We start from the raw sequence: 21,113 nt of genomic DNA, 5'->3' as shown, positions 1-21,113 counted from the left end.
ATATCAGTGCCCACATTACAAGGATTCTGTAAGAATTCCGTGAGACAGTATGCAGACTCCCTAGCCCAAGTCTGTGGTTATGGCTAGCTTAATTTTTGATCATGTTCCCATGAAGACACAGTCTTGAAATAACTGCTTGTCTAGAGCAGCATGCAAAGACCTTTTCTCACCAATGTTCCCGTTTAATTGCAGGCAGTTTTTGCACCCATTATAACTGAGTGTAGAAGAGAGGAAATGTTTTGCCCAAGGTCACACAGTGGCTACAGGCATCTCTGAGATTTGAACCCAAGACCAAACTTTCTGACTCTCATCTGAGATTTTCTCCCTGGAGTTGTCCCACCTTCTACCCACTGGCTAGTTCTAGAACTTGCAAATCCAGTCTTCTCAAAACTGTTGCATAGCCCTCCGACCCAACCCCAGACAGACTTCTTTAAAACTTATTTCCACTCAAGCTTTGCGCATCCTACTTTTCTCCTCACTCCCATCCCCATCTTGGGGGAATCTAACTCTTTGAGCTAGGGGTGGGTAGCTCGTAAGAAGAAAAAAAAATTCTTGGTGAGACGCAAAAGGCTTTCTATCCTTGTAAGTTTAGTATAATTTTATTTTCAGTGGCTCTTTGCCCTTGCCACTTGGTGGGGGGGAATGGTGGGAAGACTCGGGGAGGTGGAGCTTTCCCTTGGATTTTGGGAAAGGGGAGAGCTCCTGGGGTCCATTTTAAAAGGCCCTCCCCTCATTTCCGGCCGCTGCTGCCAGCCTTGGCTGGGCGCCTGGATCCTGTTGCTATGACGACAGGAAGAGGCGGTGGCGGCGGCAAGCGATGCTGTGGAGAGATGGAGGCTAGTGGGGGTGGGGGGGTGGCTTTGAAATGGGGATGGGGGTAGGGAGCAGGGGCTGGGGATGCGGGTGGGGGAGGAGGCAGGGGTATCCTTTATCTCCGACCTCCTTCGTTCATCTGAGACTGGCCCCTCACCTATTTTTCTCCGGCTTCCTTTTGATGTTTCCCCAGTTTCTACCTCTGTCTCGTTCCCTGGGTCTCTCTCTCTCCCAGTCTCAGTCTCTCCCCATCTGTCTCTCTCTTTGGGTCCCTCTCTTTCCTTCTGCATCTGCCTTTCTATCTCCGGGCACCTTCTGCCACTCAGACCCCTCTCCCCTAAATTTTTAAAATTTTCTCTCTCTTCTCTCTCTCTCTCTCTCTGTCTCTCTGTCTCTCTCTCTCTCTCTCTCTCTCTCTCTCTCTCTCTCGCATTCTTCTCTCTGTTAAGACCTTTGCCCCATCCCCAATTTCTCTCCCCACTTTTTCTTTCTTTCCCTCTCTCTCTCTCCCATCCTCGCAGTCTCTCTCTGTCTTTCTCTCCCCATCTGTCTCTCCTCCCCCTCTCTGGATGACTCTCTCTCTGTCCCTTCTTTCCTTCTGTTACCCAGATCCTGACCCCCATCCTCTCCCTCGCCCCAATCTTTCCCCATCCCCCATTTCTTCCCCAGTCTCTGCGTTTCTCTGTTTGCATCTCTGCCTCTGTCCCCTTCTCTCTCTGGATATTTCTCTGTGTGTGTGTGTGTCTCCCTCTCCAACTTCCTTCTGCTACCAGCCGCTGCCTCCCCCAAATTTCTCCCTCCCCCATTTCTGTTTCCCCGACTCTGGGTCTCTCTCTTTCCGCTTCTCCTGGCTCTGTCTCTCTCCCTCCCTCTCTGGGTCTCTCTCTTTTTCCCCAGCTTCTTTCTGCCACCCAGACCCTGCCCCCCATCACTTCCCTCCCCCCAATCCATCTCCTCTCCGTGGCTCCCCCATCCTCAGCGGCTCCCCTCCCCCTCCCTCCCTCCTCCTTCCCTCTCTCGTCCTCCAGCTCCGCACTTTACCCAGCGACACGGGAACCAAATTGTCTCCTCACCTTCTTTTCCCCCATCCCGACCCCCTCTCCCTCGGGGCCCGAGCTCAGAGCTGCCCCTCAGCCTCCCCTCCCACCTCAACACCCATTCCCCGGACGCCGCTTCATCTCCACCCCCCAACCAGGTCGGACGCCTGGGTCCCTCGCTGCTGGGGGAGGGGGAGCAGTGAGAATTGGGAGCCACAAGGGTTTTCCTGGGGGGGTTGCCGACGGGGGCTCAACGTCCCCTCCCCCGTGCATCGGAGAGTTGACCTATCGTTAACAGAGGTGAGAGAGATCTTTTTATTAATCGGAGGTGGGTGGATGTAAAATGAAGGCTCTGTGACCCCCCTAATTCTGGAGGAAGGAGCTGGTCCCCTTCAGAGGGAGAGGGGATGATGACCCCTCTCACATCCCGGAGCTTTCGAATTGGGGGTGTCCCCTGCTCCCTCCTTTGCTGCCGCTGACAGATGGACTAAAGGAAGAACCCCTAAAACCAAGCAGAGTGCCCCCCAAATCGACAAAATGAAAAGATCTTCGAATCTTTATACGATGAAGAATTTCCATCCTTCGCCTCCCCTCTCCATCCCCTCCTTATCCCGGGTCCTAGGGGGCCCAGCAGGGGAATGGGCACATCCTGTGGTCACAGGCTCACCCTCCCACCCCCCTTGGAGGCAGAAATCTGCTAGGACAGTGGAGGTGGTGGTGCTGGTGGTGAGGGGGCACAGAAGCGGGGAGAAGAGGCCGAGAGATGGAGAGGAGAGGAAACTCAGCGTCTTTCTGGAGAGGAAAGACAGGAAGTGGCCAGAAGTGAGGCCAGGGAGGCCACAGGGATGTCAGTGTCCAGGGCACTGTTGAATGGGGCCAGGGCAGGGGCCGTGCGTGGGCAGGCAGGAGTGGAGGTGAGGAGAGAACACACGTGTGGGGCACTAGGCCCAGTTGCCATGGAGACACCCCCCCCATAGACAACCTTTCCAACACCCCTCCTTGGAGCAGACCCAGTGAGGGCCAGCTGATGGGGGCGGAAGAGGCCAAGGTCACCCTGGTACTGGGACCCAGAATCAGGTTTGTTTGTTTGTTTGTTTCCTCCTCTAAGGCTTCCAGGCTCTTAACTAGAATAGGGGGTTTGGGGGAAGAAGTCTAGGATAGATAGAGTGAGTGGTGGAAGCTGGTAAGGGATGCATGCCTGGAAGGAGGGTTGGGGTAAGGTGGAAAAGGCAGGGCAGGGGGCGTGGTGATGGGGTGCTGTGGGAGAGGAAAATGAATGGACCCTTGGTGGCTGCAGAGTGGGAAATTATTCCCAACTGAAAGAGAGTTGTGGTCTTGTGGATCAAATTTTTCTAAGAGGCACAGTCTATGGAGGGGATCTTTTGAAATTTGGAAGAAAACTGAGTGTATGGTGTATGTTCCTGCACAGGTGAAATAGAAGGGGGAGTTCTGGGGGTGTTCCCAAGAAGGGAAGTCTGAGGGAGACATGAAGGGGATTCTCCTGAGCACAAGCGATGCTGGGAGCTAGAGTAGGTGGAGGAGGGTGGCAAGAGTGAAGGGGATTCTTTGTGATGTAAGAGAAGTCAGGGTGTGTGGGGGGGAGGTTCTTATAAGTTCAAGAGACAGCGGGATGTCGAAGTGAGCTGGGGAGATCTGGAATTGGGGGGTTCATCCCCATAACAAGGGCTATGGAGAGGAGATTTGGAGGTCGTGGGAGATGGTGGAAGGGCAGAGGAAGGGGGTGGGGGATGCTGGGTAGAGTGGGGGGATTTCCTTCCACAACAGTGAATATGCAGGTCAGAGCTTGGGAGATTTCTGAATGGAGAGGAATTTGGGGTCTAGAGAAAGGGATTCCTGTGAGTAGAAAATGCCCTGCAACTCACGGAAGAAATTTTTCTTAATGGAGGAGAAAGTGATGGCTATGAGGAGTTTGTCTAAGTTGTAGAGATACTGAGGACCAGATTTGGAAGACTCCTATAAGCAAACGAAAGAGTGGAGTATTTTCCTTGAGTCAAAGACATAGTAGGGGATGGGAGAGTGGTCCAAGGAAGACAAGTGGGGCGGTTAGAGGGAATGTGATGGAGATGGGGGGCATTCTTCTAATCCAGGGGGTCCAGCGGTGTTGGATTCTTTAAAAGAATCCCCCGGGGAAGTTTTAAAAACCTAGATGCTCAGGGCCACACCCCAGACCAATGAAATCGGAATTTCTCAAGTATCAGTATCCTCTGGTGGTTTCAAGGTACAACCAAGGTTGAGAACCCTGGTCCAGAGACGTAGGGTTCTGAGTGGGGTAGGGGTTCCCATGCAGAGGAGACTGTGGAGGTGGGGTGGTAGTGATGACAACTGTGTGGTTTTCTGAGTTGTGCAAACTGTGGGGATGAGTTTGGAAGATCTGAGTTCTGTTGTGTTTGTTGTTTTTGTTTTTTCAGCTGAGGAGAGATTGAGAGATTTATTTTTCCTAAGTAGGGGCCATAGTAGGTGAAGTGGTGGGCCTTGCAGGGGAAGGTAGGGAGTGGGTAGAGCTTTATGAGAACATTTTATAAGAAATGAGGAACAGGACAGGGGTTCCTGGGGAGGAAGAGGCACTGGGGGCTGGAGTGAGGGACGCTTTCCCTGTGGGGAGGACGGTGAGACCAGGGGGGCGGAGCTGGAGGGGCCTGGAGGCGTGTCCTACGGCACTCAGGACATAGGTGGGGTATGTCTCAGAGTGGGATTAGTGGGAAGAATTTCTTGGACGCAGGGAGATTGTTTTTCAGAGAAGTGGCAGTGGCAAGCAGAGTGGAAGGAGTTTCTTCAACCGAGGAAAGAGTGGGGTTTCTTTGGGGGGCTGGGGTGCAGGTAAAGGGGTGTCCAGGGAGGTGAGCCCTCCTGTCTAATCCTTTATCTCGCTCCCTGCCCTCCACCAGCTGCCGACCATGGCTGCCTTCTGACCCCGTCCCCGGCCTCAGCCTCCTCCTCGCCGCCCCCTCCCCAGCCCCTGGCCCCGGGCCCCCCACTTCTGCCTGCGCTGTGACCCCCCCAGCCGCCGGCACGGCCCCGCCCCCGCTGCCCCGGTGGTGGCCCACGGCCCCCCGGCTGCCCGTGGTCAAACTGGAGTCGCTGAAGCGCTGGAACGAAGAGAGGGGCCTCTGGTGCGAGAAGGGGGTGCAGGTGTTGCTCACCACGGTGGGCGCCTTCGCAGCCTTCGGCCTCATGACCATTGCCATCAGCACGGACTACTGGCTCTACACGCGCGCCTTCATCTGCAACACCACCAACCTCACGGCTGGCGACGACGGGCCCCACCACCGCGGGGGCAGTGGCTCCTCGGAGAAGAAGGACCCCGGCGGACTCACCCACTCGGGCCTCTGGAGGATCTGCTGCCTGGAAGGTAGGGTGGAGGGGGCCCCGGCCTTGCGCCCCTCCATTTGCGGCCCGGCCCCTCGTCCCGTCCGCGGCCGGCTGGGCTTCCTCCCTGGGAAATCTCCCAGTTTCCTGTGGTCCCCACTGCGGCCTCCCGTCTCCTCCTGGGGCTCCTTGCCACGGCTGCCCACACACCTTCCCCCGTCCTTCTCACTCTTCTCTGCGTCCTGAACCTCTTCTGAATCCCGCCCCCCTCGCCTCGACCCTCCCCGACCCTCCCCATCCACGCCTCTCCGTCACTCGGCACGTCCTGCGCCCCCTCCGCTCGGGACCCGCCTAATCTTATCTTTCTTTCATTCGTGGGGAAAGCCCCCTCTCCTCCCTCCCTCTCACCCCTGTGGGTGCCTGGCCTCCCTGCGTGAGGGGCTCCCTCTGCCTCGATTCCAGCACTGGCACGCTCTGCTTTGCCTCCCCGCTTCCCGCTCACCCTTGAGCTGGGCCCCCCTCCTCCTTTTGCCCTTTGCATCTTCTCTCCCCCACGTCCTACCTCTGCCCTCTGAGCGCCCCTACCTCTTATGGACCCAGTCACAGCGTCTTCCCCATCTCCTCCGTCCCTTTGGCCTCACTTTGGCTGTTTCTCTCCTAAAACATCCTGCCCTAACTGCCCGTAACTCACGGCCCTCTCCTCTTTCCTCTCTGTGGCTTGTCCTCCGGCGGATCTTGTCTGCCCGCCTCTCCCTCCCCATCAGGCCTCCCAGCCTCCCCTGCGGGTCCTTGTCCTCCTTGGTCTTTAGAAGCTTCTGCCTCATCTTCCCTCCATTCATCCTCCCTTTGACGTCCTCCTTCCAGACCCTGTTTCTTGACGATGAGGCCACCGCCTCTTCTAATCTCCATCTTTGCTCTTTGCTTGGTCCTACTCTCCTTGCAGGCTCCCTCCCAGCTGGCTCCCTTGGCCTCCCATCTCCCCACGCCAGGCCTCTTCCTCTTAGCAACTCCTCTGTTTGTTTTGCTCTCAGCTTTGCTATTTCTTTCCACATAGCGTGGAAGTGATGGGCTGGGAAGCAGGACACCTGGGTTCCAGTCCTCCTGTGCATCTATCCCCCTGTGTGCTCACTATCTTGTCACCTCCCCAAGCCTCAGGGCCCTGGTCTGCAACATGAAGGAGTGGGACCAGCCAATCCCCAATTTCCCCCTCCAGGGCCAAAAAGATCAAAATCCCTTCACTTCTCTTTTTATCCCTCTCTTTTCCCCATCTTTTCCTCCTCCGTTTTGCTGGGCACTCTTTTTTTTTTTTTTTTTTTTTTTAATTTTTGGCTGCGTTGGGTCTTCACTGCTGCGCGTGGGGCTTTCTCTAGTTGCGGCGAGCGGGGGCTACTCTTGGTTGTGGTGCGCGGGCTTCTCATTGAGGTGGCTTCTCTTGTTGCGGAGCACGGGCTCTAGGCGCGCGGGCTTCAGTAGTTGTGGCACGAGGACTCAGTAATTGTGGCTCATGGGCTCTAGAGCGCAGGCTCAATAGTTGTGGCAAAGGGACTTAGTTGCTCAGCGGCATGTGGGAATCCTCCCGGACCAGGGCTCGAACCCGCATCCCCTGCATTGGCAGGTGGACCCTTAACCGCTGCACCACCAGGGAAGTCCCTTGCTGGGTACTCTTGATGAGCAAGGAATGTTATTATCTCATTTAATCCTATGGGAGGGGGGCGGCAGGGCACCACCCTCCTGTTGAGGATGAGGAAACCGAGGCTCAGAGATGTTAAGCTACTTGCCCAAGGTAACCCAGCTGTGACTGGGGAAGAGCCAAGTGAACTCAGATCTGATGGATGGGATTTGCAGATATGCTTTGTCTGGTGTGTGGAGTGTTTAAAACTGAAACCAAAATCTGAATCGGTTGCCAACATTTAAAAATAGGGAGATTGCACTTTGAAAATCCGATTTCCAGCTTCTTTTGAACTAGTGGAAGATCTGACAACACGGGGCCAGTATCCTGCAGTGGCCACGGTTGGCTGGATCCGAGTAGCAGCTGCTTCCTCAGATCAGGCATGAGGGTCTCCCTTTCTCCCGTCACCTCTGGTCCCTATTGCCTCACACCCATCCAATTTTCTCATTATGTTATAATTTGACACCCAGTTTCTCATTATACACTGATGGACAGTGTACAGCAAGTAGCAGTCATTCCATGTATTCATCCCCTCCTCAACAACCGCTATTTATTGAGTTTATACTGTGTGCCAGACGCTGTTCGTGATTCTGGAGCTATAGACGTGGAAGGAGAAAAAAACCAACAGCAAAGAAACCTGTTTTTTTTTTTTTTAACTTTTTATTTTATATTGGAGTATAGCCAATTAACAATGTTGTGATAGTTTCAGATGCACAGCAAAGCAACTCAGCCATACATATACATGTATCCATTCTCCCCCAGACTCCCCTCCATCCAGGCTGCCACACAACATTGAGCAGAGTTCTCTGTGCTCTACAGTAGGTCCTTGTTGGTTACCCTTTTTTTTTTTTTTTTTTTTTTTTTTTTGCGGTACGCGGGCCTCTCACTGTTGCGGCCTCTCCCGTTGCGGGGCACAGGCTCCGGACGCGCAGGCTCAGCGGCCATGGCTCACGGGCCCAGCCGCTCTGCGGCATGTGGGATCTTCCTGGACTGGGGCACGAAACTGCGTCCCCTGCATCGGCAGGCGGACTCTCAACCACTGCGCCACCAGGGAAGCCCTTGGTTACCCATTTTAAATATAGCAGTGTGTACATGAAAGACTGCTGTTTTTATATGTCTTATATTCTAGCAGGAGAGACAGATAATAAGGGAGATAAGTAAATACAACACCTAGGGTGTTAGAGCTGAGTGCAAAGGAGGAAAAAGAGCAAGGGAGGGGATGGGAAGTGTTAGGGGCAAGGGTGTGAAACTGCAGAAATTGGAGATAAAGGGGACTGAGCAGGTGACATCCGAGGCGTAGGCTAAATGAGCCCAGAGATGGAGCCATGTGGCTTCTGGAGGGAAACGCTTCAGGCTGTAGAAACATTGCTGAGGCTCTGCAGTGGGAATGTGCCTTGTGTCTGACCATCATGGGAGGCCCGCGTGGCCCAGGCAGAGGTGGTGAGGAGGGACATGGTAGGAGGTGCAGTCAAGGCGATACCACGAGCTTCCAGGTCCTGGAATGTAATTTGCTTTCCACATCGGAGGGGAGGAGTGACAGGAGCTGGCTTAAATGTTAAGGGCATCGCTCTTGCTGCTGTGTTGGGTATTTAGGAGGAAAGGAAAAGGGAGAATGGGAGGTGGCTTATCGGGGTGGGAGCCGTAGAGTTTGGGTTTCAACTGTGAGTATGTTCTGCCGCTACAGCGGGCAGGAATTGCTGGTGGGGCAGTTGTAGGATATGAGAGAGAAGTGTCGGGGCGTCTCAAAAGCGGGGTTTCCCAACCTCAGCGCTGTTGACATTTGGGGGTGGATAATTCCGTGTTGCGGCTGTGGGCTGGGGTTGGGGGGTGCGTCCTGCGTGTTGTAGGATGTGTGGCAGCATCCCTGGGCTCTACCTTTTAAATACCAGCAGCATCCAACGGTGTGGACACCAAAATTGTCAACTGTCTCCAGACTAGGAATAAAATCGCCCCTCATTGAGAGTCACTGCTCTAAGGCTGTGGCCTGAGCACCGGAGAATGTGGTCGGGTAGGGGTGGGGGAGGTTCATCTGCTGGAACAGCTGGTATTTTATTGTATTTGTTTTATTTTCTCTTACCCAATTTATTATAAGGAGGGCTATCATGAGCTCAGTTTTGGACATGTTAAATTGAGGTGCCTTTACCCAAAAAAATTACAAAAATAAATTGAGGGTGCCTATTTGAGATACTGTGTAGGACAGGAGTCAGTATAGGAAAGGACTCACAAAGTGCCGTACAGTCAGTTTCTTAGGCTTTGTGGGGCGTGTGATCTCTGTTGCTGCTACTCCTTAAAATAGCCAGAGATGATGCGTGAGTGGATGAGTGTGGCTGGGTTCCAATTAAACTTCCTTTACAGGCACTGACATTTGAATTTTATATCATTTTCACGTACCACGAGATAGTCTTCTCTGACAGCTTTTCAATCATTAAAAAAAAAAAAAAAATGTAAAACCCATTCTTTGCTGGATTTGGCAGGCTGGGTTCAGCCTGTGGGTCATAGTTTGCTGACCCCCTGATCTAGGATGTTAGCGATATGATATATGAGGTCAGAGTTCAGGGGAGAGTCTGGGCTGGTGGGCGGGTCATGGCATGTGGATGGATGAGCAGAGACAGAAACAAACCAAAAAATTAGTTGAAGGGCTGAAGCCTGAGCTAGTCCAGTATTCAAAGACAGTCAGAAAGATGAGAAGAGCCAGCAAAGGGAGCTGAGAAAGGAGTGACCACAGAGGTTTGGGGAAAATGAGGTAACTGGGTCCTGGGAGCCAAAGGAATTGTGTTAAGCAGGGGGTAAATGAAGGTAGACTTTATTGTTATTATAGTCATCACTCATGCGTCATTGGATGCTCACAGTAATTCTGTGCGCTATGTACTGCTATCACCCCCATCTCCTAGAAATGAATGCTTAAGGCTCAGAGAAGGAAAGCGCCTTTCCCAAGGTCACACAGCTAATATGCAGTAGACTCTGGATCTGAATCCAGGTCTCTTTGGTTTCCCAGGAGTCAAAGCAATATAACCACTAGCCTCCATCCTATCGGGGATCCAGGGGTGTAGAAACTGCCCCCCCCGGGCCATTGCCCCCTGAAGACACTCTGTCCCCAGGAATTCTTAGGTCCCATCCTCTTGTCCCTCCGTCTTTCTGAGAAGTGCAGTAGAAAGTCGTGATTGGGACATAGACTCGAGAACAAGACTTATTGGGTTACTTCCTGTCTGCTGTGCACAGGAAGGTGACATTGAGCCATATATTCTACTCCTCTGTGCTTTATTTCCGTCATCGGTGAAATGGGGATTATAATGGCCCCTAACCCACAGGGCTGTGGAGCGAATTCAATGAGTTATTACATGTAAAGCATTCAAAAGGCCAGCAGGCACAGGGTAAAGGCTAGACTATGTCGTTTATATTCTGTTCTTCTTCTTCTCAGTATTATGAATTCAGATGACCAACCCCTGAGTGTCCCCTCCTTGATAACCCAGAAGTCCCCGCCTCCCAACCAGCACTGCCCAATAGAAACATCACACAAGCTGTCTACATAACTTAAATGTTTCTAGCTGTGGCATTAAAACAAGTACAAAGGGGAAGGTTCAATGAATCTAATTTAATAAATACAATTTATACAATATAATACATTAATATAAACGTTAGTAATACATTTTATCTAACCAAGCGTAGCCAAACCATTATTTTAACATGTTAGCAACATAACGATTATTAATGGAATAGTATGCATTTTTCTTCATACCAAATCTGAAATCTGGTGCCCATTTTACACTCACACTCCGTCTCAGTTGCCACATTTCAGGTGCCCCAGAACCAACCCCAGGGCTGGGGGATCCGTATGGGTCTAGCTCCCTTCTCAGGAATTTCAGCCTCCAGAATCTAGACCCACAGCCCAATTTATTCGAGCGGACTATATAGAGCCCCTGTTCTCAGCACTTTGCGTGCCTTATCTCATTGAACCCTCCCAGTTGCTCCAGGGGGAAGGTATTATTATCACCCGAGTTTGTCAGAGCAGGGAGCTGAAGGCCAGAAAGGGGAAGTGAGTCAGCCACATGGCCACCCAGCGTACGAGGGGCAGAGCCGTGGTCCTCGCCACAGTACACACCCCTACGCACCGCCCCCCATCCCGCTTCCCCACTCCCCCCCACCGCTGCCTGCCCGGGTCTGTGTTAGGCGGGCCCTGGGGAGACTCAGAGACGCATCACCACCATGCCTGCGCCTAAGGAGCTCCCAGCCCAGCTGGTCGGATAACACGCAGAGGCGTGCCGCGTAACCCCCGTGCGGTCCGCGCTTGACTCTGTCATTCGTGGGTCACTGAGTGCTCGCAAACCGTATGTGGTCATTATCACCATCCGCATTCTCCAAACGAGGAAGCCGAGGTTCAGGGGTGTCCAAGTCCCCAAAGCCACCCAGCTGGGAAGTGGCAGCCCTGGCATGTGAGTCCAGAGAATGTGATTCCAAAGCCCGTGCTCGTGGCTAACATAACCACTACACTCTACTGCCACAAATATGCTCACCTCTGGGACCTCTCTGGCGGTCCAGTGGTTAGAACTCTGCGCTTCCACTGCACAGGGCTTGATCCCTGGTTGGGGAACTAAGACCCCCGCAAGCCGCATGGCTTGGCCAGGAAAAAAAGAAAAAGAAAAGAAAATGCTCACCTTAAAAAAAAAAAAAAAGCTCACCTTTGAGGCCCAGAGTCTCCTCCCCATGACTTACCATCTATAGAACTGAGCAATTTCTTCAACTCTATGCCTCAGTTTCCTCACCTGTAAAGCAGGGATACTATCACTGCCTGGTATTTCTAAGGGCTGGTCATGCATACTGTGTTAATACCTACCTGTCAAATGCTTGGAGCCGTGCCTAGTGTGTGGTTAGCCCTCAGGACGTACTAGTTATCATTACTGCCAGCATGACTAGTCTGTGGAGAGTCTGCACGCAGTGTACTCTCCGTGCTCAATCTCATTGAGTTATCATTCATGTTTTGAGAGAAGTACTATAATCCCACTCAAGAAAGGAGAGAACTTGACCCCCCCCACCACACCATACTGGATGTGCTGATGGGTAAACATCTGCACTCAAAAGGTGCATCTTCATTCATTCATTCAATGGCTTTTTTTTTTTTTTAAGTAAAATGCACAGAATGTGAAATGTACCATCTTAACCATTTTTAAAAGCACAGTTCAGTAATGTTAAGTAGATTCACATTGGGTACCCAAGCTCCAAAACTTTTCATCTTTCAAAACTGAAACTCTGTACCTATTCTTCCCTGCTCCCAGCCCCTGGCAACCATCATTCTACTTTCTGTCTCTGTGAATTTGATGACTCTAGATATCGCACATGAGTGGAATCATACAGTATTTGTATTTTTGTGACTGACTTAGTTCACTTGCATAATACCTTCAAGGTTCATCCAGGTTGTAGCATGTGTCAGAATTCCCTTCCTTTTAAAGGCTGAACAACATTCCGTTCTACGTATATGCCACACTTTATCCGTTCATCCATTGATGGACACTTAGGTTACTTTTGGCTGTTGTGAATAATGCTGCCACGAAAATGGATGTACAAATATTTCTTAGAGACCTTGCTTTCAGTTCTTTTGAGTATATACCCAGAAGGGACTTGCTGGATCATATAGTAATTTTAATTTTTTGAGGAACCTCCATACTATTTTCCATAGCGACTGCACCATTTTATATTCCCACCAACAGTGCACATGGGTTCCAATTTCCCCACATCCTCAGCAACACTTATTTTCTGTTTTATTTTGTTTGTTTGCTTGTTTATAGTAGCCATCCTAATGGGATGGTATCTCATATCTATGAGAGGGTATTTCACTGTTGTTTTGATTTGCATTTCCCTAACGATTAGTGATATGGAGGATCTTTTCATGTGCTTGTTACCCATTCAATCATTCATACATAAAAATATTTATTAAGCACTTACTATGTGTTAGGCATTGCTCTAGATGTTGAAGAGTGGTGAACAGCCTATAAGCTTACATTCCAGTGGGGGCAAACTGCTGTGTGTTTGAATTCTGCTTCCACCACCCATCAGCTGTGAATTGATGAACCCTTGTTATGCCTCTGCTTCCTCATCTGGACAATGGCTATACGGCGTGGTATCAGCTGAACACTTAATTGTGTTCCAGGCAAAGTGCTAAATCTCTATACCTGGATTCAACCCTCACAACAACCCAGTGAGGTAGGTCCTAGTAGCCCCTTGTTATGGGAAAAGGGATCGAAGCAAATTGGCCCAAGTAAGGCCAACAAGGTCACAGAATAAGGACATGATGGATTCAGGCTTCATTATCAAGCAGTGCGACTCCAATTCTCAATGTTTGGTCACCGCACAACACCAATAACATTATCTATTTCGTGGATCTCCTGTGAGCTGTGGATGAGTTAATCCACCTAGGAAGCACTTAACAAATGGTAGCTCTTAGTGGAATTATTCACTGCCTTATAGTCCTTCTTTCCAATCTTTTCCTTTACCCCCATTTCTTTCCGTGTCATCTTTTGCCTCGAATCTCCCCTTCTGTCATCCTTATATTCATTCATAATTTAATTCTTTCAACACTCATTTCTTGAGGCCTCCTTTGTGCCAGGCAATGCTAGGGACACACGGAGGAATCAGACCCCATGCCCTCCCCCTGCAGGAACTCCTAGCGTGCTGAAGAAGATCATAAATCAAACCAATGCATGCTAAGAAGGTGGTAGTGCAGGGAGCTGCTACACCCCAGAATGGGTGGGAGGGGTGTGTGTGTGAGCGAAAGCTTCCTCAAGCTGGTGTCCCGTGCACTGCTCGCTTGCAAGGTAAGTTTTTCGCCAGTGAAGAAAGTAAGCAGAATGTTCTGCAGCATTGGGCAGTGGCCGGGAGGTTGGAAGGAGCCTGGAGAATTGAGGAAACAAAATGTATTTAAATTTATACTTATTTATACATCGGTCTGCAGCTGTGTAAGGAAGTGGGTTCTTAGGGGGAGGAAGGGGCTGAGACTGCAGGACCACTGGAGGCATACTGCACCCCTAGCGTGCCTCTGCTAGCTCCGACCTCTGCATCTCCTCCCAGAGGACCCCAGGTGCAGTGCGCAGAGAGCCGGGGAATCCCTCTCCCATATGGAGGATTGAAGAGACTACAACCCCGGTGACCCACTGGGGCTTCTCTCTCCTCACAATTGGACTCGAAGACTTTATAGGGCCTCATGGGAAATGTAGTCCTCCTGGCCCTCTGCCGCCTCTTCGTTTTCCCACGCATTTTCAACCGATTTTGAGTTGAAGAGTGACGACATGGCTGAAAGCAACGCCTTCTTTCTTACAGAGGTGGAAACAGAGGCCAGAGAGACTGTCCCCGTACAGGTTACAGGGCAAAAGTTCTTGTGGCCTTTTAGTGAGTGTTGGATGATTTCCTCCCTCCCTCCCTTCCTTTCTTTACCTTTTTTCTTTTTTTTAACTGGTAGGGAAACCGGGGCCGGGAGGTTGAAAGTTTGTCCCAGGTGCACAGACAGGATCAGGAGCCATTACTTCCTGTCTCCCAATCAGAAGGGGTTTGAGGAGGGTCCTTTCTTACCCGGGGTTTCCGCACTCTTAAGTGCCCACGACTATCACCTCCATTCCCCTCCAGGGTTGAAAAGAGGCGTCTGCGTGAAGATCAACCATTTCCCAGAGGACACGGACTACGACCATGACAGCGCGGAGTATCTGCTCCGTACGTGGGGGTCGGGGACAGAGTGGGGAGACTGCCGGGCTTGGGCAAGTGCGAGGGGAGAGGGGGCTGTGCTTCGGCACTTAGAACCACACGCAGAGATGAACTTGTCAGCCAATCCAAGCCCAGATACTGAGATCCTCTGGTCACCGATTGGCTCAGTGGTCTCTCCCGCCCCCTCCTCTCACCTTGGGGCGGGCTGAGAAGGGATCCCGGGAGCTGATTGGCCGTCGTGATGGCCTGGGTACTCGAGGCAACTCAGTGCAGTGACTCTCTGGGTTGGGATTGGCCGCTGCGCCCTGGGGCCGTGAGGCAACCTGAGGCGCGGACGGCGCGGACGGGCCATTCTAGGGAGCTGGCTGGGGAAGCCTGTGGTGAGATTGGTTAGCTACCCCAAGAACGCGGCAAATCCAGAGTTATGATTGGCTGCGGCCTCAACAGGGCTCAGAAATCGCAGAATCTGGTTGCCTAGGGTTTGGGAGACGGTGGAAAGGACTGCAGAGAGAAGGGGAGAGAGAGAGAAGGGAGAAAGTAAGAGAAGAGAAACCCAGAGCTACAGATGAAGCCAGGCAGGAAGGGGTGGGGGGAGGGACAGAGAGGAGGAAGGGAAGAAGAGAGCGGGAGAGGGAGGGGGGGGCAGGGGAAGAGAGAAGAGAAACCCAGAGAGATAGGTGAAGCCTGGCAGAAGGGGGGATGGGGTGGGAGGGAGAGAGGTATTTAGAGATTTGATTCAGAAAGATCTGGAGGAAGGAAAAAATGCGCAGGAGAGGAAGGGAAAGAGCGTGCGAGAAGGAAAAAGAGAGAGGGAGAGGGTCCACAGAGAAATAGAGAAGTTCCGAGGGGAAAAAAAAGAGAGAGGGAGAGTGATTAGAGAAATAAAAGGGAATAAAAATATGCCAGGAGAGAGAAAAATAGAGGAAGAAAGAAAAAGACACAGAAAAAGAGAGAGGCAATCAGATCGAGAAAGAGAAATTTTAAAGAGAAGAGAAAGTGAGACAATAACAGAAAATAACCAGGCAGAGAAGGATAATTGGAGAGCCAGCGAGAGAGAAGCGGAGACGGAGGCAGCAGGAGGCGCGGGGCGCCAGGGGGCCAGGCGGCCGTGTCTGACGCCCTGGTTCCCACCCCCCATCTCTCCCCATACTCTCCTTTCTCCAGGAGTCGTCCGGGCCTCCAGCATTTTCCCCATCCTCAGCGCCATCCTGCTGCTGCTCGGGGGCGTGTGCGTGGCGGCCTCCCGGGTCTACAAGTCCAAGAGGAACATCATTCTGGGAGCAGGGATCCTGTTCGTGGCAGCAGGTGAGAGGCAGAGGGAGGGGGCGGCCCACCTGCGAGCGCGCACGTGTGTGTGTGAGCGCGCGCGCGCCTGCAAAGCTACCCTGCCCGGGCGCTCCCTGGGGCCCGGAGCCTTCCTAGGCTCTTCCCAAGCTCCATCGCCACCCGCTGGGCGAGGTAGGTGTCGCCTTCCGGTAGTCTTCTGGGCGAGTGAACCCAGCACAGACAGGTGTCTGTCTACCGCGTAATCCGGGATGCCAGGAGTTTAGGTTCCAAAGCTTGCGGTCCAGGAGACGGAAGGGGAGGAGCTTGGGTGAGGGGGTGGGCCCTTGAGGCTGAATTGCGGTCTTGAAGACAGAGAAGACAGACCTGAGAGGGAGAAAGTGATTTGGATTCAGATGGGGAGGAGCCTGCTCTAGGGGGCGGGGCCTCGTGGGCTCCGGTGTACCCAAAAAGGGTCTGGTCCTGCGAAAGCATCCAGACCAACTCGGTAGTGAGGGAGGGCATTAAGGGGTAAGACCCCCTTTCTCCTCGAAGTGAGTAGTATTGGGAAATTCGAGGAGTTAGCCTTTCTGAAGGGATGGAATCCAGAGGAGAAGGGGGAGGATTTAGCATAAACAGCAGGGGATGCTTTGGAGTTGGATCAAGATCTGCAGGGGGTGGGGCTTGGAGGATTTGAAAGACCGGGCTAACTACACCTGGGACGGGGGAGGAGCCTGACCGCGATCCTCAGGGGGCAGGGTTTAGCAAGCTGGAGGCGGGGCTTAGAGTAGACGGGAGACCTGCTTTAGTAAGAGTAGTATGGGGGAGACCTAGAATAGAGGATAATCATGAAAGAGTTCAGATCAGCCAGAGTCAGGGCCTAGAGAGTCAGAGCGGGATTACCTCATTAACTAAACGAGCGGAGGGTGAGGCCTAGGGAACACCAAGATTTATAAAGTTAAGAGTGGAGTTAGACCAATCAGGGTAGGGCCAGGAAACCCCAGCCAGGGTCATCTTATCAAGGGCAGAGTTTAGGCCAGCGAGGAAAGGGCCTGGGCCATCTGGGGAGGAGTTTAGACCATCTGGGGCAGGGCTTGGGCCATCCCGGAGGGATCTGGACCATTAAGGGTGATCCTAAACCTTCTGGGGTGGGCCCTGGACCAACTGGGGTGGAGTTTAGACCGACCAGGGTGGGCTTTCGACCAACAGAGTAGGACCTGAATTAGCTGGGGATGGTGGACCATCCGAAGCAGGATTTGGGGCCCTTCGGGGCGGGGCCTGGGCCACCTGGGAAGAAATTTAGACCATCTGGGAAGGGGCTTGGACCATCTGACGGTGGAGCTTAGGCCAACACGGGGCGGGGCCTGGGCTGGCCAGTGGGCGGGGCGGTCTGGCCCATCTGGGGCGGGGCCTAGACCATCATGGGTGGAGCTCAGAGCGGGGCTGGGCCTGGGCCGGCGGGGACAGGCCGGGGCGGGGGCGGGGCCAGGGGTGGCCTCGAGGCTCCCGTCTGACCGTCCCCGCCCAGGCCTGAGCAACATCATCGGCGTGATCGTGTACATCTCGGCCAACGCGGGCGAGCCGGGCCCGAAGCGGGACGAGGAGAAGAAGAACCATTACTCGTACGGCTGGTCCTTCTACTTCGGCGGGCTGTCGTTCATCCTGGCCGAGGTGATCGGCGTGCTGGCCGTCAACATCTACATCGAGCGCAGCCGCGAGGCGCACTGCCAGTCTCGCTCGGACCTGCTCAAGGCCGGCGGGGGCGCGGGCGGCAGTGGCGGGAGCGGCCCCTCGGCCATCCTCCGTCTGCCCAGTTACCGCTTCCGCTACCGCCGCCGCTCCCGCTCTAGCTCCCGCTCCAGCGAGCCGTCGCCGTCGCGGGACGCGTCTCCCGGCGGCGCCGGGGGCCCGGGCTTCGCCTCCACGGACATCTCCATGTACACGCTCAGCCGCGACCCGTCCAAGGGCAGCGTGGCCGCGGGGCTGGCTAGCGCCGGTGCCGGCGGCGGGGCGTACGGCGGCGCGGCGGGGGGCGCGGGGGGCGGCGGCGGCGGCGGCGGCGGCGGGGCGGGCTCAGAGCGGGACCGCGGGGGGGCGTCCGGCTTCCTCACGCTGCACAACGCCTTCCCCAAGGAGGCGGGCGGCGGCGTCACGGTCACGGTCACCGGGCCGCCCGCCGCGCCTGCGCCCGCCGCGCCCGCGCCCGCCGCGCCAGCCCCCGGGACCCTGGCCAAGGAGGCCGCCGCCTCCAACGGCAACACGCTCAACAGGAAAACCACACCCGTGTAGGGGCGCGACGGGGGGCGCCGAGGGGGGCGTGTCCGGGGCGCGTGCGCGGGCGCGCGTGCAACGAGGCTGCCGGGGGTCGGGGGTGCCCCCCTCCTTCCCCGTGAGCGCGCTGGAGACTGCTTGGTGCTCCCCCGCGCCCCCTCCCCACCTCTCGGGCGTGGGGGAGCGCCCGCCACCCTCCGAATCAGGGACCCTGAGGGAGGGGGAAGGGAAGGGAGGGGGCCGTTGGGAGGGAGCGTCGTGTTTTATTTATTTTTTGTGGGGGGGAGGGGGAGGGCTGTGGTGTTTTCTGCAGTTTTGAGATGTTTTCTTTTTAATGTTTTGCTGTGTGCATGTGGGGGCGGGGCACGGAGGAGGGACTCCCAGCCCAGCCCAACTCCTGGAGAGGGACCCATAACACACGACTATATAGTTATACCTGCAGACTATATATATGCTCTATGTAAAGAGACAGAAAGATAAAAGAGGGATGCAGAAAGGCAAAGTGACAAGGGACAGACGTGGGCATTCGTTCACTTCTTCACTCATCCTTCCACAAGGGCTTTAAAAGCACCTGCTATGTACCAGCATGGCGCTGGGGAGGGAACGTAAACAGTCCCAGAGACAGACTTGATCATTCATTACCAGCAATTTATTTGTGTACTTAAGTGCCAGGCATTGTGCCAAATGCTGAGCCTACAGAAGGAGGGAAGTCAGATAGGGTCCCCAACATCCTCATAGAGTTTACATCTTGTGCATGAGACAGACATTAATCCAAGAAATGTATACACCACAGTAAGTTACAGTTAGGGCAAAGGAGAAATCCAAAATGCTCCTTCAGGGAGGCTTAGCCCAGTTTAAAAGGAAGGCATATTTTAGCTAACACAAAAGGATGACAAGAAGCCAGCCAGGTGAAGCCAGGGAAGTGTCTTAGCCAGAGAACAGCATATGCAAAGGCCCTGGGGCAGGAAGAGCTTCCAGAGAAGGCTAACATGTACTAGTGAGCCACATGCAGACGGAACAAGATGAGGCTGGAGATGAAGGCAGGGCCAGACTGCCCAGGGACTTGTAGGTCAGGTCAAGAGTTTAGATTTAATTTGAGGGCAGTGGGGAGACATGGAATGGCTTTAAACAGGATCATAACATGAATGCTACAGAAAGGGAGGAAGGAACTCAGAGATGAGAGTGAGAGGCAGAGACATGCTGAAATACAGCATCAGACACAGGCACTGGCCCTTCAAACTCTCAGTCGTGGGAGGGAGCAGATAATCACACAAATACTGAAGCACAGGCATGGTGTCTGGTGTGCAGGAGAAACACTAGGACTTAGAGATTCATGTTTCACTCATCCATTAATTCAGCCATTCACTCCTTAACGTTTTTGAGCATCTGCTAATGTACCAGGCAGTGTATTAGTATCAGGATCCCCACTGGTGCTCTCAAGGAGGAGTCAAAAACCGAACTCCAGGCAGGGCGATCGGTGCTGTAACAGGGACCAGGCTGGGCAGCTTGACCAGAGAAGAAGAGACAGAGTGACCAACTGACAAGAGTGGGTAGTACTTGGGGAAACTTCCTGGAGAACATTAGACCCAGGCTGGGTTTCAAAAGGATGAGTGATGAAGGGGGTGAGGAGAGCTTTCATGGGAAAAAAACAACTCGAGTCAGCTTGGGGGGGGATATAAGAACATGATGTATTGGGGACAGGGCTCATACTTTGGGGATGCAGAAGGTCAGGGTAGCGGTGGGAGATAAGACCAGAGAAGCAGCTAGAAGCCAGAGTCTAAGGATGCTAGGGTTCCCGGCTGAGGAGTTTGGACTTTATTCTAAGGGTAGCAGGAGACACGGGAGAGCTTGGAGCAGGTGAAGGGCAGGATTAGACGTGGGTGTCAGAAGGAGGCACCTGGGATGTGGGAAAGGGCTAGACAGGAGGCCAGTGCTGTGGGATAGATGAGAGAGGGTGGCAGCTGAGCTGGGAAAGGTTTCTGGGGGTAGAGGGATGGGGGGAATGGATTTGAAGGTCACTGAGGACACAGAAGGGACAGTGCTCAGTGGGTTTCCCTTCATTTGCTCAGCAAAGATTTCCCAAGGTCCCCCATCTGCCAGGTCTTGTGATGGACTAGAAGACTGGAGGGCAGGGGACCAGGGAGGGATTCCATGGGGGCAATGTTGGAAAGAGATGCTGGGAAACAGAGGGAAAGGAATACAACTAGCGGGACAGAGGGGAACTTAGTGTAGGGATGATAAACGGAGGGAAGGACAGGGAGAGACAAATTTGGTGGAAGACGGGGGCAGAGCTGGCTAGGGGGTAGTGGATTCTAGAGTCCAAAGGCCAAACAAAGCAAGAAAGAGGTGGAGGATGGGCAGAAGGGAGAGCGGTGGGAAGGAGGGAAGGTGGGGGAGGAAGGATGAGGGCAACAGAGACCAAAACTAGGTGAGTCACAGGGACAAAGGAAAAGGACAAAGACACAGAAAGGTGATCCAGAAAGGAAAGGAAAACGGACAGGAGAGAGATTGCCACCAAGATACACAAGTCAAAACAGAGAAGTCGGGCTTCCCTGGTGGCGCAGTGGTTGAGAGTCCGCCTGCCGATGCAGGGGACACGGGTTCGTGCCCCGGTCCGGGAAGATCCCACATGCCGCGGAGCGGCTGGGCCCGTGAGCCATGGCCGCTGAGCCTGCGCGTCCCGAGCCAATGGGAGATGCCACAACAGTGAGAGGCCCGCGTACTGCAAAAAACAAAAAAAACAGAGAAGTCTCAGAGATGCAAATATATATATATATACACAGCAATGGAGGGGTAAAGCTGCAGAGAAAAACGCAGAGATGCGCCCAGAAAGAAATGTGGAGACACAGAAGCACGCACAGGGTGTAGGAGCCCTCTATTTCTTTTGTTTGTTTGTTTTCAGTATTCAATAAAGTCATTGAGTCCCAACCTGTTCTAGACCAGTCTAGGTGCAAGGAATGTGGTATGGAACAGATAGCCAAGGCTTTGCTCTCCTGGAACTCACAGGAGAGACACAATAAACAATATATATAAGAATTTCAGTTGCA

General features: G+C 53.3%; 1 protein-coding gene across 2 annotated transcripts; it reads left to right on the top strand.

The window, feature by feature from the left end:
- The first annotated feature begins 911 nt into the window (after nucleotides 1–911).
- CACNG8 (calcium voltage-gated channel auxiliary subunit gamma 8) lies at nucleotides 912–21,107 on the top strand. 2 transcript variants are annotated; one of them, XM_060289641.1, is made up of 6 exons: nucleotides 912–2,150; nucleotides 2,859–2,927; nucleotides 4,757–5,220; nucleotides 14,458–14,541; nucleotides 15,697–15,837; nucleotides 17,324–21,107. In XM_060289641.1, the coding sequence occupies exons 2-6, from the start codon at nucleotides 2,878–2,880 to the stop codon at nucleotides 18,082–18,084; spliced, it is 1,500 nt and encodes a 499-aa protein (XP_060145624.1). In that variant the 5' UTR covers nucleotides 912–2,150; nucleotides 2,859–2,877; the 3' UTR covers nucleotides 18,085–21,107. The 2 variants fall into 2 exon arrangements, with proteins under 2 accessions (XP_060145624.1, XP_060145623.1); XM_060289640.1 differs by lacking the exon at nucleotides 912–2,150 and having other exon boundaries at nucleotides 2,190–2,927.
- The last annotated feature ends 6 nt before the right edge of the window (nucleotides 21,108–21,113 follow it).

This window comes from Globicephala melas, chromosome 19 (assembly GCF_963455315.2).
Source record: "Globicephala melas chromosome 19, mGloMel1.2, whole genome shotgun sequence".
In the NCBI taxonomy this organism is placed as follows: Eukaryota; Metazoa; Chordata; class Mammalia; order Artiodactyla; family Delphinidae; genus Globicephala; species Globicephala melas.
This window is presented reverse-complemented; position numbering and strand designations above follow the sequence as displayed.

Bases quoted from the DNA above. Each gene is read 5' to 3' on its own strand.
- CACNG8 (XM_060289641.1), top strand. From the start codon at position 2,878: ATGGGGGCGGAAGAGGCCAAGGTCACCCTGGTACTGGGACCCAGAATC. The intron at 2,928-4,756 runs GTTTGTTTGTTT...GCCCTCCACCAG, and splicing joins GTACTGGGACCCAGAATCAG to CTGCCGACCATGGCTGCCTT. The intron at 15,838-17,323 runs GTGAGAGGCAGA...GTCCCCGCCCAG, and splicing joins GATCCTGTTCGTGGCAGCAG to GCCTGAGCAACATCATCGGC.